General features: G+C 44.4%; 2 protein-coding genes across 2 annotated transcripts in view; one reads left to right on the plus strand and one right to left on the minus strand.

Moving 5' to 3' along the window:
• LOC107601958 (cyclin-dependent kinase 14-like) overlaps window positions 1-18,984 on the plus strand; it is a 131,449-nt gene that overhangs the window by 66,414 nt on the left and 46,051 nt on the right. Inside the window, exon 8 of the mRNA XM_016294330.1 lies at window positions 16,409-16,472. Within this exon, the coding sequence (XP_016149816.1) occupies window positions 16,409-16,472 (64 nt within the window). The remainder of the gene's footprint in view (window positions 1-16,408; window positions 16,473-18,984) is intronic.
• On the minus strand, window positions 3,723-15,409 carry LOC107601981 (tripartite motif-containing protein 16-like). Its single transcript, XM_016294359.1, has 7 exons — window positions 14,795-15,409; window positions 14,458-14,553; window positions 14,252-14,362; window positions 13,987-14,109; window positions 7,618-7,823; window positions 7,476-7,495; window positions 3,723-4,255 (listed from the first exon to the last, which is right to left on the minus strand). Exons 1-7 carry the CDS (start codon window positions 15,383-15,385, stop codon window positions 3,729-3,731), a joined length of 1,674 nt encoding a protein of 557 aa, XP_016149845.1. The 5' UTR covers window positions 15,386-15,409; the 3' UTR covers window positions 3,723-3,728.

The raw sequence follows: 18,984 nt of genomic DNA on the forward strand, positions 1-18,984 counted from the left end.
ACACGCCCCACATGTCTACGTCACGATGTGGGAAGATTTGCATAACACCGCCCAAACTTTTAGTAACTTTTATTCTTACTGTAGTTTTGTTGACGCTGCCATCCTTGTCATGATGGTGCTGTGTGTTTCGTTGTGAAAGCGAAAATACTTTGTTTGGTCTTCCAAAAGAGGACGGTATGTGCTTCGTCATGCCTAGAGCTGATCCGTGCTGGTCGCTGAAGAAATACATTTACTTTGTGCTGTGGATCACGGGATCGGCTTTCACCGTGGACGAAGCGGAGTCCAGCCCGGGGTCGTCACGTGTGGTTGCCGCAAGCCCGCCCGCCACTCCTTCGTCGAATCCGCCAGCCATTCCTCACTCTAGCCCGCAGGCCTCTGCTCACTCTAGGCCGCCGTGTGTGACGCTGTGTTTCGTTGTGAAAGCGAAACTACTTTGTTTGGTCTTCCAAAAGAGGACACGACTAGAAATCAGGAGGACTGCTTCCTGATGCTGGGAGAGTAGACTACAATGCTGGCTGTTCTGACACACAGACTGTAAGTATGTTTTCATTTAAAGGATTTGCCACTGTCTTGTAAACAATGTCACGTAACGTCACATTTACCTCAGAAAAACATATTCGGTGACCATAAACTCATTAGTCAGCCAGAAAAATAAACTGTAGAGAGGGGCATTTTGCTAAATATATGCACCATATAACATATTCATTATAAATGTTACTGTTCTTCAATGTTTAATTTGTTTGAATAAATCCATCACGTTTTTATGACAGCCACCATTTAAATGTTTATATTAAAAAAAACAACAAATTGAAGTAGAAATATTATTATGTAATTGTGACTTTATTATTTAAAAAATTTGGCATGTACTGTACCTGATATGTATCCAAAATAATCGATATTGAATTGAATCAAATCGAATTGGTAATCGAATCGAATCGCAAGCTTGTGAATGAGAATCAAATCGAATCGTGAAATTTGTGTCAAAGCCCAGCCCTAGTGTTTCATGTGTTCATGGGGTGAAACAGAGGGCTTCTGCTTTGTGTTTGTGTTGAGGTGGTCTGTCTGGCCCATGCAGTGTCTTTCAGTGTTTTTGCAAACATATTGACTTTGTCTTTTTTATGTGTACATGGTCACAGAGGTCTCTTGTTCTGATGCTGGTATGGTGAGCCAGGTGCTCGTTGGGCAGGAGAGCACATCTTCTGGAGATGTCAGCGTTGACTCTGTGGAGGGTGTCTATGTGAATGTAAGAGAGTAGATATGGTGATCTTTGCATTGGGACAGGTTTCTGTAGCTTTCTCTGCTACTCTGCAGACCAGCCGCCTAACTCTCTCCTGCTGTGCTCTCAGGTCGTTGGTGCTGGTGTGTATAATGGTGTGTAAGGGTGTCCCAAAGCTGGTGTGTAAGGGTGTCCCAAAGCTGGGGTCAGAGAGTACTCTAGTTTTTGGGCACCAGAGATTTGTGGATTTATGCCCTGGAAAAAGCTTTTCCTTTTGCAGGAATTTATCATTAAAGTCCATGAGGAGGCTGATTTCAGCCTGTGTGTTTTGTGGCTGAGGTCTGAGGTGTGCAGGGTTGCCAGGTCAGTGCAACAAAATCAGACCAACTGGTACTCAATACTAGTCCAGTCATGACCAAAACTAGTCCAATTGCGTTCCAAATCACATCAAAATGTGTTCTGTGTTCTTCAACCCATGGACTAAAAAACAACCCACAGCAACAGTTGTTGTGATTTCCCCATGATGTGTTTTAATTCAGTCTCTTTTGAGATTTTCTCTGTCCTGGGACAGGATGTTAATTTCTCCCTTCAGCTCTTGGATCGACACTTTCAGTTGGTTTCTTATTTTTGACAGAGAGATAGAAGTTTGGTTATGAACTTGCTCACTTATTTCCACTGTTTCCACTTCCAGCAGTGCTGGGCTGTGTTGTAGTTGAGCGATTGTGTTGTGGAGGGAGGATGTTGTTCTCTCTTTCTTCTGAATTGGTGCTTTCCTCTGTCCTGGTATGGGGGGAGGACTCGGTATGCTCGGATGTCCCTGGAATGGGGTTTTGCTTGCAAGAGTTTGCTTCTTCCCTTTCCACAATTTCTTTAACCATCTGGGGTCTGAGGGTGTTTTGGGCCCTGGAGAAGTTTTGACATGTCCTGACATTTGTGCTTTTTTCAGTTGCTAATAAACATTTGAATAGCTAAGTTTAGTAGCACCATAATCAGCACAAATTGGGCTACAATAATATGTGGGCAGCATGTATGTATGTGATTGTGTTTTTGAGAAAACAACGTTTATGCGTGCTTAGTGAAAAACTAAAATTTTAAAGTCACTGAAATAAGGCCATAAAACACATACAGAACATTTGTTCACAAGACTTTTGAGAACTGGATCTTGAATGATGTGAAAATCATCTTGTTCACTCACTCACAGAAAACAATATATTGATTAAAATTTTCTAAGACACATTTTGTGTAGAAAAGGAATATGCGAGGGGGTCGTGAATGGTCATGGATAATGATGTGATTCACACCTGAGAAGACAAAGGCCTGCATAATGAGCTGCATAATGAGCCTTTCAGTCAGGTGTGTGACTGAGAGGGAATTGCTACAAGAAAGAATGTGAGGAAAAAATAAATGTATATATTTTTTGTTTGTAGTTTATTTAGAATATATATAACTATCACATCATTTTGGGAGTGTGTGCATAACATGGTCTTAGCTGTGGTCCAGGTTCTTGTGCAGGCAGGAATCTCAGAGCCTGTGGAACATGTCAGCGTCAGTCTCTGTTTTCCATGACTTTGCTTTGGCTCTCTTTGCAACAGGTTTTTTTACACTGTTATTCTCACATCTGAAATAAAAAAGTAAGCTTGCTGTTTACACAAACTACATTATTAACATTATTGTGATGTTCACTGATACTAGTACTAATTTATCGAAACAAAGAACACAATTACCACACAGCAAACATATTTTACCATGCAGTAAATAAATCAAATGAAAGTAACATCTGTAAAATAGTGAATGCACACTTATTCAAAGATTCTGAACGGAGTTGAAAACTGAACGAGTGCCCCCTTCCTGTGAGAGATGCAGGTGAAGGCAAGAGTGGTGTATTCCCCACAGTACCTTAGTATAGTATGCATACTTCATGAGAAAACAGAATGCCAATTCTTACATTTTAACACTATCAACCACAAATAATATTTCCACATATTCTAGGAATAATACAATTACTATACTGTGCACTTACTCAGTAGGATTTTCCAGTGAACTCAAAACTGAACGACATGCATGTGCCTTTCTTGTACAAGATGCCGGTGATGCAGCCACAGTCCCAAACGAAAATTGAAACAGTTTCAAACAGTTCAGCGTCATTACTCCATAAGACATGGGTATAACACATTCAAAATATTTACACCATTTTCGGTGTTATCAGGAGAAGATGCCTCAAAAAGCGTATCCGCGTTTGTCGACCCCAAAGGGTTAAAAACTAAATCAACACAAACAGGTTGAGAAAAGCACAGAAACACATGGTCACACAGCAGGACTCACAGACACTGATCTTACTGTCTATATGAGAATTTATTACACATTTATTCTGACATTATTTCAGTGACAGAAGTTTAGCTGCAGTATTAATGTCATGAAGAGAAAAGAAGAGACTCTATAACATCTCACTGTTACTGATTTATCATGCAGCTCAAAGCATTATGGGTAGAATCTCTCGTCAGTCTATTCTGATTCATGTGCACAGTTTCACTGATGATCCAGAAAAATAAAGACTAAACCCAGGATAGAGTGGCTGAGTGAATGTCGTTTGGACTGTGTGGATGAGGCTCATTGTGTCAGAGACGCTGTAGAAGGACAGAGTTCCTGCACTGTGATCCACAAACACTCCTATTCTACTGCTGATGGACTCTACAGGGAGAACAGTCTGTTTGTTATTGTGTATGAATGAGTAATTGGAGGGAGTGCAGTCCAAACTCCAGGACTGATCATTAAATCCAAACAAACACTCATCACCCCGTCCCTTCCTGCTGATGTTCTTATATGACACTGATATAAACACTTCTTCTCCACTCCACTCCAGCTCCCAGTAACAGCGTCCACACACACTCTCTCTACACAACACCTGATACCAATAGTCAAATCTGTCTGGATGATCAGGATACGACTGGACTGTGTTAGTGTTAGTAATCACTCTGTTGCTCTCAGACAGACTGAGGTAATTATTCACTGTGTTCAGATCCAGAGTGAGCTGATGAGAATCTGATGGAGATAAAATACATCAGAATCAGGAATTATGAATCTGTTTGATCTTTTCATGTAGCTGAACTCTTCATATTCAGTGTATCATCAGTGTCTCAGAACAGATCACCAGATATCCTGTGCAAATCATCATTTACATCATCAATTATGAAACTCTTCTTTCACCTTCTGCAGGAAGAACATGAACACACTCAGTGAGTTTTTCTGCTTGTTTTCTGACTGACTTACATTGTATGAAGTCCTTCCTGGTCCAGAGAACAATGTTGGTGAATGCGACTGTGGAAATTAACAGACATGAACAGTGTGATTCTCATGATCCTGCATCCATTCCTAAGACATTTCTAATATGATGTTCTCCATGATATGAGATGATGATGGACTGGTTTCTGAGAGCAGATGAATCTCCAGGACTTTACCTCTGCCTGAGATGTTCTTGACCTCCTCTTTGCAGAAATCCTCCAGTTTGTCTCTCAGCTGATGGACAGATTCTCTCAGATCATCAAAAGAGAAGAGAGAACTGAAGGGATCATGTAACTCACATCACTTTCACAACATCAGCTTCATTCTTCTCATATTCATTAAATCACATTAGAGTTACAGATTCTAGTATTTTAGTATTTGACTAAAACTATATGTGATTTCCATGTGATCCCAAGCATTCATTAACGACCTACACGTCTATTGTCTTTTCAACCTGTTGATTTCTGAAACGAGTGAGAGAGACACGGCTGCTCAAGTGATCAAACGTCTTGTTTATATTTCTGTGTTCAGCGCGGGATGAAACGAACGTTTCTAGACTAGAGCTTTAATGAAGGCTACTATTAATCTACTGTATGGAATACCGAATATACCGAATACCAAATTGGTGAGAGACAAACACCTCTCACTGATCTCTTTACTGTCGCATTTAAAAGGAAAGCCTCTGTTATTGTGGGAGACTCTTCTCATCCCCTGTATAGTTCTTTCCAGTCACCTCCCTCTGGCAGGTGGTATAAAGTGCCTTTAGTGAAAAGGGCTAAGTATAAGAAGACCTTTATCCCAACTGCGATTGGCATTTTTAAATAAGATCTTAAAATGATATTTTTTCTCCTTATGTATCATTATAGTTGTGAAATGATGTATGTAATGTAAAGTGCTGTTGTGATGATTATTTGTATTGGTTGTGTGTTGAGCCTTTTGTCTAAAGACAATTATCTACCCCATTTAGGATAGACAATAAAGCTTTTGAACTGAATTGAATTGAATATGATTTATGTTGGGAAGAATATTTGCTAGTCCCCATAATACCTGATTTCACAAGAAGCCTACATTAGATTTGAATATGTACATTATTTTACTGGAAATGTACTTTTTAAATATTTGATTTATCTTACCCATTATTATTGCTGGGTTTTCACAGCAAAACAGCATCCTACAAAATCGCCACAATTTTTGAGAAAAGTCAACACAAATTCAGTCATTTAAGGCCACAAAAATCAGAAAAAAATCCCATTCATCAACTAATCAATGTGGTACAGGCAAATAAAAATCAATTTTTATCAGGTTTGAGGATCACCTGATCCAATTTTTTCCCCCATAAGCTAAATATATCTGTCAGGGAGTCACAGTCACCACTAACCACGCTCACCAGATCCCAATCCCCTGATTATTGATCACCGCCACCTGTCACCACTCATCAAGAGCACTATATCCTTGCACTCCTCCCGCACAACCATTGTCTGGTTTCAGACATTGCTTGTTTACTTACCAGACTTTTACCTGTAATACCTGTCTGTCTTCAGCTCCAGCGTGCTGTTCCCCATTCTCCTCCGCTCCTGTGCTCCATCGTCCCCGTGCTCCTCTGTTGCCCCGTGATCCCCTGGAAAGGAAACCAGAGCTCATTCAGACTCAGATAAGACACATTAACCCTTGCTATCCCCTGCTTACTCACCTGGACCAGGGGGATAGCAAGGGTTAATGCGTCCATCATGCATCTCACCTCTTCTGCCTGTCTGTTGTCAATAAACCTGCTGTGTGTGCACTTGCCTCTGTGTCCTCCAGTGTATTTGTTGACAGAAGACCAGACCTAACTATACAAGGACCGGAGATGGAGCCCCGAACCCCTGCAGCGGCAGATATCCTCGAAGAGTTGGTCAGCACTTTTCGAGCCACTCTCTCTCCGGTCACCATTCCTCAATCTGCCTCAGCCAGTCCCATGGCCCTTCCAGCTCTTTACTCAGGTGAGGCGGCTGAATGTGGCGGGTTTTTACTTCAAGTCTCTCTCTTTATCGAGATGCAGCCCCAGAAATTTATCACAGAGCAAGTGAAGGTGGCGTTCCTGATCTCTCTGCTCCCTGGACAGGCTTTGCTCTGGGCACGAGCCATCTGGAATTCACAGAGCAGCTTGATTAGCTCTTTCGATGCCTTCTCAGCCCACTTCAAGGAAGTCTTCGGCCAATCCACTGGCTCTCTGTCAGTCGCCGATCAGCTCATTCGCCTCCGTCAGGGCACTTAAATCCAAACAAACACTCATCACCCCGTCCCTTCCTGCTGATGTTCTTATATGACACTGATATAAACACTTCTTCTCCACTCCACTCCAGCTCCCAGTAACAGCGTCCACACACACTCTCTCTACACAACACCTGATACCAATAGTCAAATCTGTCTGGATGATCAGGATACGACTGGACTGTGTTAGTGTTAGTAATCACTCTGTTGCTCTCAGACAGACTGAGGTAATTATTCACTGTGTTCAGATCCAGAGTGAGCTGATGAGAATCTGATGGAGATAAAATACATCAGAATCAGGAATTATGAATCTGTTTGATCTTTTCATGTAGCTGAACTCTTCATATTCAGTGTATCATCAGTGTCTCAGAACAGATCACCAGATATCCTGTGCAAATCATCATTTACATCATCAATTATGAAACTCTTCTTTCACCTTCTGCAGGAAGAACATGAACACACTCAGTGAGTTTTTCTGCTTGTTTTCTGACTGACTTACATTGTATGAAGTCCTTCCTGGTCCAGAGAACAATGTTGGTGAATGCGACTGTGGAAATTAACAGACATGAACAGTGTGATTCTCATGATCCTGCATCCATTCCTAAGACATTTCTAATATGATGTTCTCCATGATATGAGATGATGATGGACTGGTTTCTGAGAGCAGATGAATCTCCAGGACTTTACCTCTGTCTGAGATGTTTTTCTGCTTGTTTTCTGACTGACTTACATTGTATGAAGTCCTTCCTGGTCCAGAGAACAATGTTGGTGAATGCGACTGTGGAAATTAACAGACATGAACAGTGTGATTCTCATGATCCTGCATCCATTCCTAAGACATTTCTAATATGATGTTCTCCATGATATGAGATGATGATGGACTGGTTTCTGAGAGCAGATGAATCTCCAGGACTTTACCTCTGCCTGAGATCTTCTTGAGCTCCTCTTTGCAGAAATCCTTCAGTTTGTCTCTCAGCTGATGGACAGATTCTCTCAGGTCATCAGAAGAGAAGAGAGAAATGAAGGGATCCTCATTTACGTCTGTAGATTCAGGAGGTGCTGAGAGAGACTGGAAACTCTACAGAAAACAGAAATCAAAACTCATCAGCTCCATACTTCACCCAATAACCTGCAGGAACATCAGATTTGTGCGGCTCTTGTTGACTTGACTGATCTTTAGTAACTCACATCAATCCAGCACTTTCACAACATCAGCTTCATTCTTCTCATATTCATTAAATCACATTAGAGTTACAGATTCTAGTATTTGACACTTAAACTAAAACTATATGTGATTTCCATGTGATCCCAAGCATTCATTAACGACCTACACGTCTATTGTCTTTTCAACCTGTTGATTTCTGAAACGAGTGAGAGAGACACGGCTGCTCAAGTGATCAAACGTCTTGTTTATATTTCTGTGTTCAGCGCGGGATGAAACGAACGTTTCTAGACTAGAGCTTTAATGAAGGCTACTATTAATCTACTGTATGGAATACCGAATATACCGAATACCAAATTGGTGAGAGACAAACACCTCTCACTGATCTCTTTACTGTCGCATTTAAAAGGAAAGCCTCTGTTATTGTGGGAGACTCTTCTCATCCCCTGTATAGTTCTTTCCAGTCACCTCCCTCTGGCAGGTGGTATAAAGTGCCTTTAGTGAAAAGGGCTAAGTATAAGAAGACCTTTATCCCAACTGCGATTGGCATTTTTAAATAAGATCTTAAAATGATATTTTTTCTCCTTATGTATCATTATAGTTGTGAAATGATGTATGTAATGTAAAGTGCTGTTGTGATGATTATTTGTATTGGTTGTGTGTTGAGCCTTTTGTCTAAAGACAATTATCTACCCCATTTAGGATAGACAATAAAGCTTTTGAACTGAATTGAATTGAATATGATTTATGTTGGGAAGAATATTTGCTAGTCCCCATAATACCTGATTTCACAAGAAGCCTACATTAGATTTGAATATGTACATTATTTTACTGGAAATGTACTTTTTAAATATTTGATTTATCTTACCCATTATTATTGCTGGGTTTTCACAGCAAAACAGCATCCTACAAAATCGCCACAATTTTTGAGAAAAGTCAACACAAATTCAGTCATTTAAGGCCACAAAAATCAGAAAAAAATCCCATTCATCAACTAATCAATGTGGTACAGGCAAATAAAAATCAATTTTTATCAGGTTTGAGGATCACCTGATCCAATTTTTTCCCCCATAAGCTAAATATATCTGTCAGGGAGTCACAGTCACCACTAACCACGCTCACCAGATCCCAATCCCCTGATTATTGATCACCGCCACCTGTCACCACTCATCAAGAGCACTATATCCTTGCACTCCTCCCGCACAACCATTGTCTGGTTTCAGACATTGCTTGTTTACTTACCAGACTTTTACCTGTAATACCTGTCTGTCTTCAGCTCCAGCGTGCTGTTCCCCATTCTCCTCCGCTCCTGTGCTCCATCGTCCCCGTGCTCCTCTGTTGCCCCGTGATCCCCTGGAAAGGAAACCAGAGCTCATTCAGACTCAGATAAGACACATTAACCCTTGCTATCCCCTGCTTACTCACCTGGACCAGGGGGATAGCAAGGGTTAATGCGTCCATCATGCATCTCACCTCTTCTGCCTGTCTGTTGTCAATAAACCTGCTGTGTGTGCACTTGCCTCTGTGTCCTCCAGTGTATTTGTTGACAGAAGACCAGACCTAACTATACAAGGACCGGAGATGGAGCCCCGAACCCCTGCAGCGGCAGATATCCTCGAAGAGTTGGTCAGCACTTTTCGAGCCACTCTCTCTCCGGTCACCATTCCTCAATCTGCCTCAGCCAGTCCCATGGCCCTTCCAGCTCTTTACTCAGGTGAGGCGGCTGAATGTGGCGGGTTTTTACTTCAAGTCTCTCTCTTTATCGAGATGCAGCCCCAGAAATTTATCACAGAGCAAGTGAAGGTGGCGTTCCTGATCTCTCTGCTCCCTGGACAGGCTTTGCTCTGGGCACGAGCCATCTGGAATTCACAGAGCAGCTTGATTAGCTCTTTCGATGCCTTCTCAGCCCACTTCAAGGAAGTCTTCGGCCAATCCACTGGCTCTCTGTCAGTCGCCGATCAGCTCATTCGCCTCCGTCAGGGCACTTCTTTGTCTGATGACTATACCCTGCAGTTCCGCACCCTGGCGGCCACTAGCGGATGGAACGAGGCGGCGCTGCTGACGGCTTACCGTCAGGGTTTAGACCCCCAGATCCAGGCCATGATGGCCATATATGATGACACAGTGGGCTTAGAGAACTTCATGCAAAAGGCCGTAAAGATTTCTCAACACCTAACCGCCTGCCAACCCGTCGAAATCGCCCATTCACCAGCCTCACTCGCTGCCTGTCCTCCAGTACCAGAACTGATTTAAGTGGACTCCTATCATCTGTCACGCACGGAACGTGCTCGACGTCTCGCCACGAGTCTGTGTCTCTATTGGGGTGCGTCGGGGCACTTCCTTCAGTCCTGCCCCTCTCGTCCCCCACGCCCAGCGGTGAGTACCCTCTGTAAAGAGCCGGATATATCTACCTTACCACGGTTAACAGTACAACTACTCACTCCTCGTCGTTCCATTTCAGTATCCGCCCTCATTGACTCAGGCTCCTCGGGAAACTTCATCTCCCAAGCCCTCCTGAAACGTCTCGATCTACCCCGAAGAAGGTAAGCCCGGGAGCTCAGGATTGAAACTATCCAAGGGAAACCGCTTGGGCGTGGGCGCATTATATATCCATCTCCCTGTATGTGGGATGTTTCCACCGCGAGACGATCACATTTCTGGTACTGGAGGGTTCCACTGTGGATATCATCCTAGGATGCCCGTGGCTGTCCCATCACTCTCCCAAGATCAGATGGGATTCCAGCGAGAGTGAGGCTTGCTTCCAGAACTGTCTCTCCATGTTCCAATGCCCCCGGAGAAGACCTCCTGTCTCCAAGTTAACTCCACCCTCGTGGAGAGTCCCGAACCCCAGGAGAGCCCTGTAATCCCATCTGACTACGCAGCATTCCAGGATGTTTTCAGCAAACAGGCAGCCACTAAGTTACCACCTCATTGGGCATGGGACTGTGCCATTGACCTGCTGCTTGGAGCATAACTCCCCAAGGTTCGAGTCTACCCCCGTCCATCCCGGAGCACAAGGCAATGGAGAATTACATCAAGGAGGCTCTCCATGCCTTATTGTCTGGCCAACTCACGTCTGTCTTCCAGGGGTTCATGAACGAGGTGTTCTGGGAGTTCCTCCATCGATTTGTCATCGTGTACATTGACGATATTCTGATATACTCCCAGAACCTGGCCGAACATCGCCACCATGTCACGCAGGTCCTCCAGCAGCTCTGGAAACACCATCTCTACCTGAAGCTCGAAAAATGTGAATTCCACTGCCCCACGGTACAGTTTCCTCAGTTACATCATCAGTGCCGATGGTATTCAGATGGACCAAGGGAAGGTCCAGGAAATCCGTGACTGGCCCCAACCGCAGTCTGTCAAGGAACTCCAACAATTCCTCAGATTTGCCAACTTTTACCACAGATTAATCCAGAATTTCAGTCTCCTCTCAGCCCCTCTCACTTCCATGCTCCGTCAATTACCCAAGTCCCTATCCTGGAACCCTGAAGCTCAGGCCGCTGTTAAGAAGCTCAAGGAGGCCTTCTGAACTGTTCCCATCCTCACTCACCCAGATCCCCAACTCCCTTTCCTGTTGGAAGTGGACGCTTCAACCACCGGCGTGGGAGCAGTGCTTTCACAATGCCATGGAGAGCCTCCCTGCCTCCCTGCCTCCATCCTTGCGCCTACTACTCTCCCCGGCGGAGCAAAATTATGACATCGGAAACCGGGAACTGCTCGCCATCAAGCTGGCTTTGGAGGAGTGGCGTCACTGGCTGGAGGGAGCACAACACCCCTTTACCGTAATTACAGACCATAAGAACCTCGAGTATCTCCGCAGTGCCAAAAGGCTAAACCCCCGTCAGGCCCGCTAGGCGTTGTTCTTCACCTGTTTCCAGTTCCTACCGTCACCTACCTTCCTGGAGACAAGAACCTCAAAGCTGACTCCCTGTCTTGTATCCACTCTACCGACGAACCCACCGCAGCAGAGCTGATCCTCCCTCCAGCCATCCTGGTCAGTCCCATCCAGTGGACTCTGGAAGAGCAGATCCGTGTTGCCACCCTCATCGAACCTTCTCCGCTGGGAGTCCCAGAAGGGAAAACATATGTTCCATCTTCTCTGCGGCCAACCCTTCTGGGCTCACTGCACACTTCCCCGGGTTCTGGACATCCAGGCAGCCAGCGTACTCTCTCGCTCCTACAAGCTCGGTACTGGTAGCCCAGTATGGCCCGGGATGTCTCCCAGTATGTCCGCCGCTACTCATTCTATGCCATCTCCAAGACTCCACATCACCTCCCCACTGGTAAACTGATTCCCTTGCCCATCCCACGTCGTCCGTGTTCCCAGGTCGGAGTTGACTTTGTTACCGATCTCCCTAACTCCGATAGGTTTACCTGCATTCTCGTTGCAGTCGATCGGTTCTCAAAGGCCTGCAGATTGATTCCCCTCAAGGGCCTCCTCACAGCCATGAAGACAGCCGAAGCCCTGTTCCAGCACGTCTTCCACAATTTTGGCATCCCTGAAGATATCGTCTGAGGATATCGTCTCCGACAATTCATTTCCCATGTCTAAAAGGCGTTCTTCAAACTCCTGGGTGTTACAGTATGCCTTTCCTCCGGAATATCACCCCCAGACCAACGGCCAGACTGAGCGGAAGTTACAGGAGATTGGGAGGTACCTCCGGACATACTGCCATTCCAACCAACACAGCTGCAGCCGTTTCTTCCCGTGGGCCGAGTATGCACAGAACTCCCTGAAACAGACCACCACAGGCCTCACCCCGTTCCAATGCATACTCTGCTTCCAACCCCCTCTGTTTCCTTGGACAGGAGAACCCTCTGAAGTTCCAGCTGTTGACCACTGGTTCCGAACGAGCGAGAGAGTTTGGGACTCAGCCCACGTCCACCTCCAGCAGGCAGTGCGGAGACATAAGGCATTCGCAGATGCCCGTCGGTCTAACGCCCTCGTCTATCGCCCAGGAGATAAGGTTTGGCTTTCAACCCGGGATCTGCGTCTCTGCCTGCCCTGCAGAAAGCTGAGTCCCTGCTACATAGGTCCTTTTACCATCCCGAGGCAGATAAATTAAGTCACTTTCCACCTTCAACTCCCAGCCTGGTATCGTATCCACCCAGTATTCCATGTCTCACTCCTCAAACCCATGTCTCCCTCTGCCCCAGGTCCCAACGAACCCGCAGTGCCTACTCCTCCTGAAATCATGGCAGAACCCTCTATCTACCGCGTCCGGAACATCTTGGACTCCTGGCGGCGGGGCGGTCACCTGGAGTAAATCATTGATTGGGAAGGGTACGGGCCAGAGGAAAGATCGTGGGTCGCCCGGGAGGATGTTCTGGATCCTTCCTTCCTGGCAGATATCCATCGCCACCACCTAGACGTCCTTCTCCCAAAGGCCGTGGCCGACCTCGTCGCCACAGTCGGACGTCAGGAGCCACCCCTGGAGGAGGGGGTACTGTCAGGAAGTCACAGTCACCGCTAACCACGCTCACCAGATCCCAATCCCCTGATTATTGATCCCTGCCACCTGTCTCCACTCATCAAGAGCACTATATCCTTGCACTCCTCCCGCACAACCATTGTCTGGTCTCAAACATTGCTTGTTTACTTACCGGACCCTTACCTGTGATACCTGTCTGTCTTCAGCTCCAGCGTGCTGTTCCCCGTTCTCCTTCGCTCCTGTGCTCTATTGTCTCCGTGCTCCTCTGTTGCCCCGTGATCCCCTGGAAAGGAAACAAGAACTCGTTCAGACTCAGATAAAACGCATTAACCCTTGCTATCCCCCGCTTACTCACCTGGACCAGTTGCTCTACTCTCTTCTGCCTGCCTGTTGTCAATAAACCTGATGTGTGTGCACTTACCTTTGTGTCCTCCAGTGTATTTGCTGACAATATCTTCCAGAAGAAAGAGATAAGATATTTGTAAGTGGCGTCTCTTTCAAAAGAAGATGATTAGATGAGAGTCTGACTGATGATTATATAATAATGAAATGTTTCAATTAAATGTTTCTCTGTGAGTCTCCTGTCACAGCAGGATCTGGCTCAAGTCCTCTATGATCCTGTTCTTCTAGATCTGTGTTACCTGCAGGAACTGGATGTGTTCCTGTGTGTGTAAAAGCTGCTCCAGCTCAGCGTCTTTCCTCCTCAGATCATTGATCTCCTGCTCCAGTCGCTCCAGTCGTCCTTCAACTCGACTAACTGCAGCCTTTTCCTGATCTCTGATCAGCCGTATCAGCTCAGAGTTCCTGTGTGTGTAAAAGCTGCTCCAGCTCAGCGTCTTTCCTCCTCAGATCATTGATCTCCTGCTCCAGTCGCTCCAGTCGTCCTTCAACTCGACTAACTGCAGCCTTTTCCTGATCTCTGATCAGCCGTATCAGCTCAGAGCGGCGTCTCTTAATGGAGCGGATGAGCTCAGTAAAGATCCTCTCACTGTCCTCCACTGCTGTCTGTGCAGAGCGCTGTTAGGACACACAGTGATTCAGGCTTCAGTGGGACTGAAAGAGGAGAGTCTGTACTGAGACTGAGACAAACTTATTTTCTTCTCCAGACTCACCGTATGAGACTCCACAGCCTCTCTCAGCTGCTGAAGATCTTTCTCTCTCTGCTGGATTCTCTGCTGGAGCGTCTTCTGCATCTCTTTCAGCTGCTTCTGCAGGACAAACAGATGATAGTAAATCTCACAGAAAACTACTTGCACTAAATCATCATGTGAAGAGATGAATCCAGTAAACGTAGGATGAGGCAGTATAAAGGTGACTTATCTGAACTGATAAACAATGGCTGCAGGTTCAAACTCCAGAAGTGATGATCGGTTACAATCATCTTACAAGAATTATCATGAAGCAAAAGGAGTGTTTAGCAATATTTCATCAGTGTCTAGTTTTAAATACCTGTTTCTCTGTCCTCTGTTCTGCAGATGATACAGTGTCATGGTTTTTATGTTCATCCATTGTACACAGCACACATATACATTTCTGGTCAGTGCGGCAGAAAACATCAAGGAGCTTCTCGTGTTTCTGACAGATCATCTCCTGCAGTATTCCAGTGGCTTCAGTCAAATTGTGTCTCTTTCCTCTAAACAAACTCTCATGTTGTTCGAGGTGATTCTGACAGTAAGAGTTCAGACACATCAGACAGGACTTGGCGGCTTTGTATTTTCTTCCAGTACAGACGTCACACTGCACATCTCCAGCTCCAGCGTAACAGTCAGCAGGACGTTTCCTCCTCTTCAGTTTCTTCTTCAGTTTCTCCACCACTTCAGCCAGCATGGTGTTTCTAGCTAAAGCAGGTCTTGGACTGAAGGTCTGTCTGCACTGAGGGCAGCTGTAGACTCTCATCTGATCCTCCTGATCCCAGCAGTCTGTAATACAGATCTTACAGTAACTGTGTCCACACTGGATGGTCACCGGATCCTTCAGGAGATCCAGACACACTGCACACATGAACTCATTCTGATCCACCGAAATTCTGGCTCCTGCCATTTTACACACAACAGCTAAACTACACTTCAGTTTCTCTTTCCCTGAACTCATGTGATTCCTGTTTCCTGGTTCTGTGTTTGAGTGACGTGTGTAAACACGGTGTGTTTGTAAAGCATGTTCCTGCTCCTGTAGAGTTTAGTTTCGACACACCTGGCCATTAATGCAAATGCAGAGATCTTGACTAGTTGATTCAGGTGTGTTTAATTCAGATCAAACTAAACTCTGTGGGAAAGTGACTCTTCTGGACTAGGAATGGGGAACCTTGATAATGAAATGTCTGCTAGATGTTAGAGAAGCGGGACAACAAGGGGGTCTTAAAAACTGCAGTAATGCTGCATCCTAATTACTACTCCTGTACTGCAGGACTGAAAACTGTCCAGATTTACAGTTCCTTCATGATCACACTGATCTGTTTTTTAAATGGAGTGGTGCTTCAGTCTTCCCACATACACACACACACACTTTTCCATGGTTTCCATGTTTTACGGGGGCTCATAATGATTTTTCTACTGTCCAGACTGTATTTCCCATCCCCTTACCCTAAACCTACCCTTCACACAAAACTACAGGCATTTTTACATTTTCAAAAAACTTAATTCTGGTTGATTTTTAAGCTTGTTTCCTCATGAATTCCCAAATTTACTGGTATTACTATTTTTTTGTGGGGACATTTGGTCCTCATAACATAGGGAATACCAGGTACACACACACACACATATTGAGGAGGTTCTGGCTCGTCTCAGCGGTTCGGCTCATAGAATCTGACGGCTGTAATTACAGTGTGTGTTTAATCGAGTCCTTCTCTTTACAAGCTTCAGACTTCAAAAAGCTCCTGCTCCTGCTCTAAACACACACACACACACTCTTGTGCATAATAAACCCATGCGAATGAAGCGTCGTGGCCTGCTGGTGTCCAGCGGAGCGATGTATTCCACTGAGATCGATCAGACACTGTCTTTGCGCTGCCCTTCAGCTGTTTTCTCTGTGAAGGACTGAGTGTTTTCTCTCTGTGTTGCTGTGCAGGTTTTGGGGACGCCATCAGAGGAGACGTGGCCAGGTGTTCACTCACTCCCGCACTTCAAACCAGGTAAACGTCCTGTTCATCTGACTGTAAATGACACACACTGACGCGCCCTTGAGAAAGCGTCCCGTATGTCCCTCATCCACCCGGAGGCGTGACGTGTGCCAGCAGACGAGCTCTGGGAGCTCATTAACACTCACACACACAGATCTCACTCAACAACACACATATGAGCACTAGAGACTGTAAAAGAAATTGTTGCTACTTCTAAAAGTATTTTTTGCAATTACTTTTGGTTAACTGCAAAAAAACTGCAAAACTCTCCTGTCCGCTCGTGCGTTATATTGCACATCATATGATAGCATGTATGATGAACAGAATGAAGTTGTGGCATCCCAAGATGCATTGCTTCAGGTTTGCTATCAGTGACATGAAGCATCATTGGTTCTCTCGACTGATCGTCATTGATGCCGAATTGGACCTATTTTGAGATGCAAAAATTGATTGCCTTAAACACAGAATACGGCTTCAGAGCCGAGATTACTGCACTTTTTTTATTAAATTAGGCAAATTATATAAACATGCAACAGGTGAAAAATGAACAGAATGTACATTGTAATGTACAGTGTGTTATTATTAACTAAAGCTAATAGAAAATGTTTTTGGTAAATTAAATAAAGCTGTAATAAAATCTAAATATTACAAGAAATAGTTGAACTTAACATATTAGTGCTTAAAAGTACTACAAAGACTAAAACTAAAATTGAAATAAATATTAAAATAAATTAAATTAAATGAAAATTAAATAAAATAAAGAATTAGAAATAAATGACACAAGCAATAAAATTACTAAAATTAATGTGAAAACTGAAAATATAAAAAATAAAAACTAATTAAAAATATTAATAGATAGTATAATAGTAAATAAATAATACAAAAATAGCATTGTTTATCACACTAAAGGTCAAACACATTGGATTATGGGTTACAGAATCTGTTGTTTTAATGCATATTTGCATACAGAACATTTGCATGCTGCACTCTATATCTGCAGAAATGGTTAAAGTAGCATATGATTGATTGCATGTTTTTCAGAACTTTGTAAAAGCTTGCTTACATACTCTTACTATCTCTGACATATCTTTATATGATAGTAAAACTAGTATGCTAGTATACTATTCTGAATTCAGCTTTTGGCATTATTTGATCAGAATGCCAGACGTTTTTGATACAACGTTACACAAAAATGCAAAAAAAATCTTTATATATATAAATTTGCAGTATGTCATATACAAATATATATTATAGAAATTATATTTATATATGCTGAATTAAACATGCATCAATGATGAGGTCACATGACAGCAGCTTCATGCATCCTGATGCAGTGTATATGCAGCTCAGTATGTACTTTACAGTGTACGCCTCGGGTTACTTGACTGCAATCCTGTTCCCTGAAAAAGCAGGAACGAGATGCTGCGTATTAAATGCTAATGAGAAAATTTTTTGTTCGACTTGTTGCAAAGCACGTGTGTCAAACACGCCAAGAATTGGCTTAAATAACCTTGGTGAGTTATGTAATTGATTACGTGCATCTGCAGGTTATAAATAGACGTGAAACGGACATACCTTCAGGTTACGCTTTGTCTGAAGAGACGCCCAGGCACGTCTACAGTGCGGCATTGAGGCGCAGCATCTCGTTCCCGCTTTTTCAGAGAACAGGGTTTCAGTCAAGTAACCCGAGATGGTCTCTAACAAAAACTACTCTTGATGCTATGCATCAAATGCTAATGGGAACGAGAATACCAACGCCGCCGCACCGGAAGTGCCTGGACCCCCCAAGGTTGTGTAGTGTGTGCGCACAAACATTGAAAAAGGTCTCAGACATGCCTATGGGATGTTGACTCAAGGACATGCGAGCCCGGAGTAGCATGGACATCCAAACTATAGAATCTGACAAATGTGTGCGGAGAGGACCAACCTGCCGCATCACACACTTGCTGCAAGGGAACACTTGCCAAAGCCGTAGAAGATGCAACCCCCCTGGTCGAATGGGCCCTAACTCCTAGAGGCAAAGCTTGACCATGCACCTCATAGGCTAGGGCAATTGCATCCCTCACCCAATGTGACATAGTTTGCTTCGTGGCAGCTGCCCTCCGGTTGCGGCCCCCATAGCATATGAAAAGCTTCTCCGACTTACGCCTCTGGCTGGTGCGGTGGATGTAAATCTGAAGAGCACGTACTGGACACAGTAAGTGAAGTCTTTCCTGCTCCGTTGTCGTGAACGATGGAGGGCAGATGGCTTCAAGAACGACCGGATGTATGGTCAAGAATGGAACTTTCAGAAGATAATTAGGGTGAGGATGCAAAATAGCTTTGACCAGCCCAGGGGTAAAGTCTAGGCAGGATGGCGAGACTGACAAGAGCCTGCAAATCCCCAATTCTCTTCAGAGAAGTAATAGCCATTAGAAAAACCATCTTTAGGGTCAGAAACCTGACAGGTGCTGACTCTAGTGGTTCGAAAGGGGTCCCGACCAGACCCTCGAGCACAATAGCTAAGTCCCATGAAGGGACTGTC

The sequence above is a fragment of the Sinocyclocheilus grahami genome, unplaced genomic scaffold (genome assembly GCF_001515645.1).
Source record: "Sinocyclocheilus grahami isolate Dianchi unplaced genomic scaffold, SAMN03320097.WGS_v1.1 scaffold316.1, whole genome shotgun sequence".
NCBI classification, from domain to species: Eukaryota; Metazoa; Chordata; class Actinopteri; order Cypriniformes; family Cyprinidae; genus Sinocyclocheilus; species Sinocyclocheilus grahami.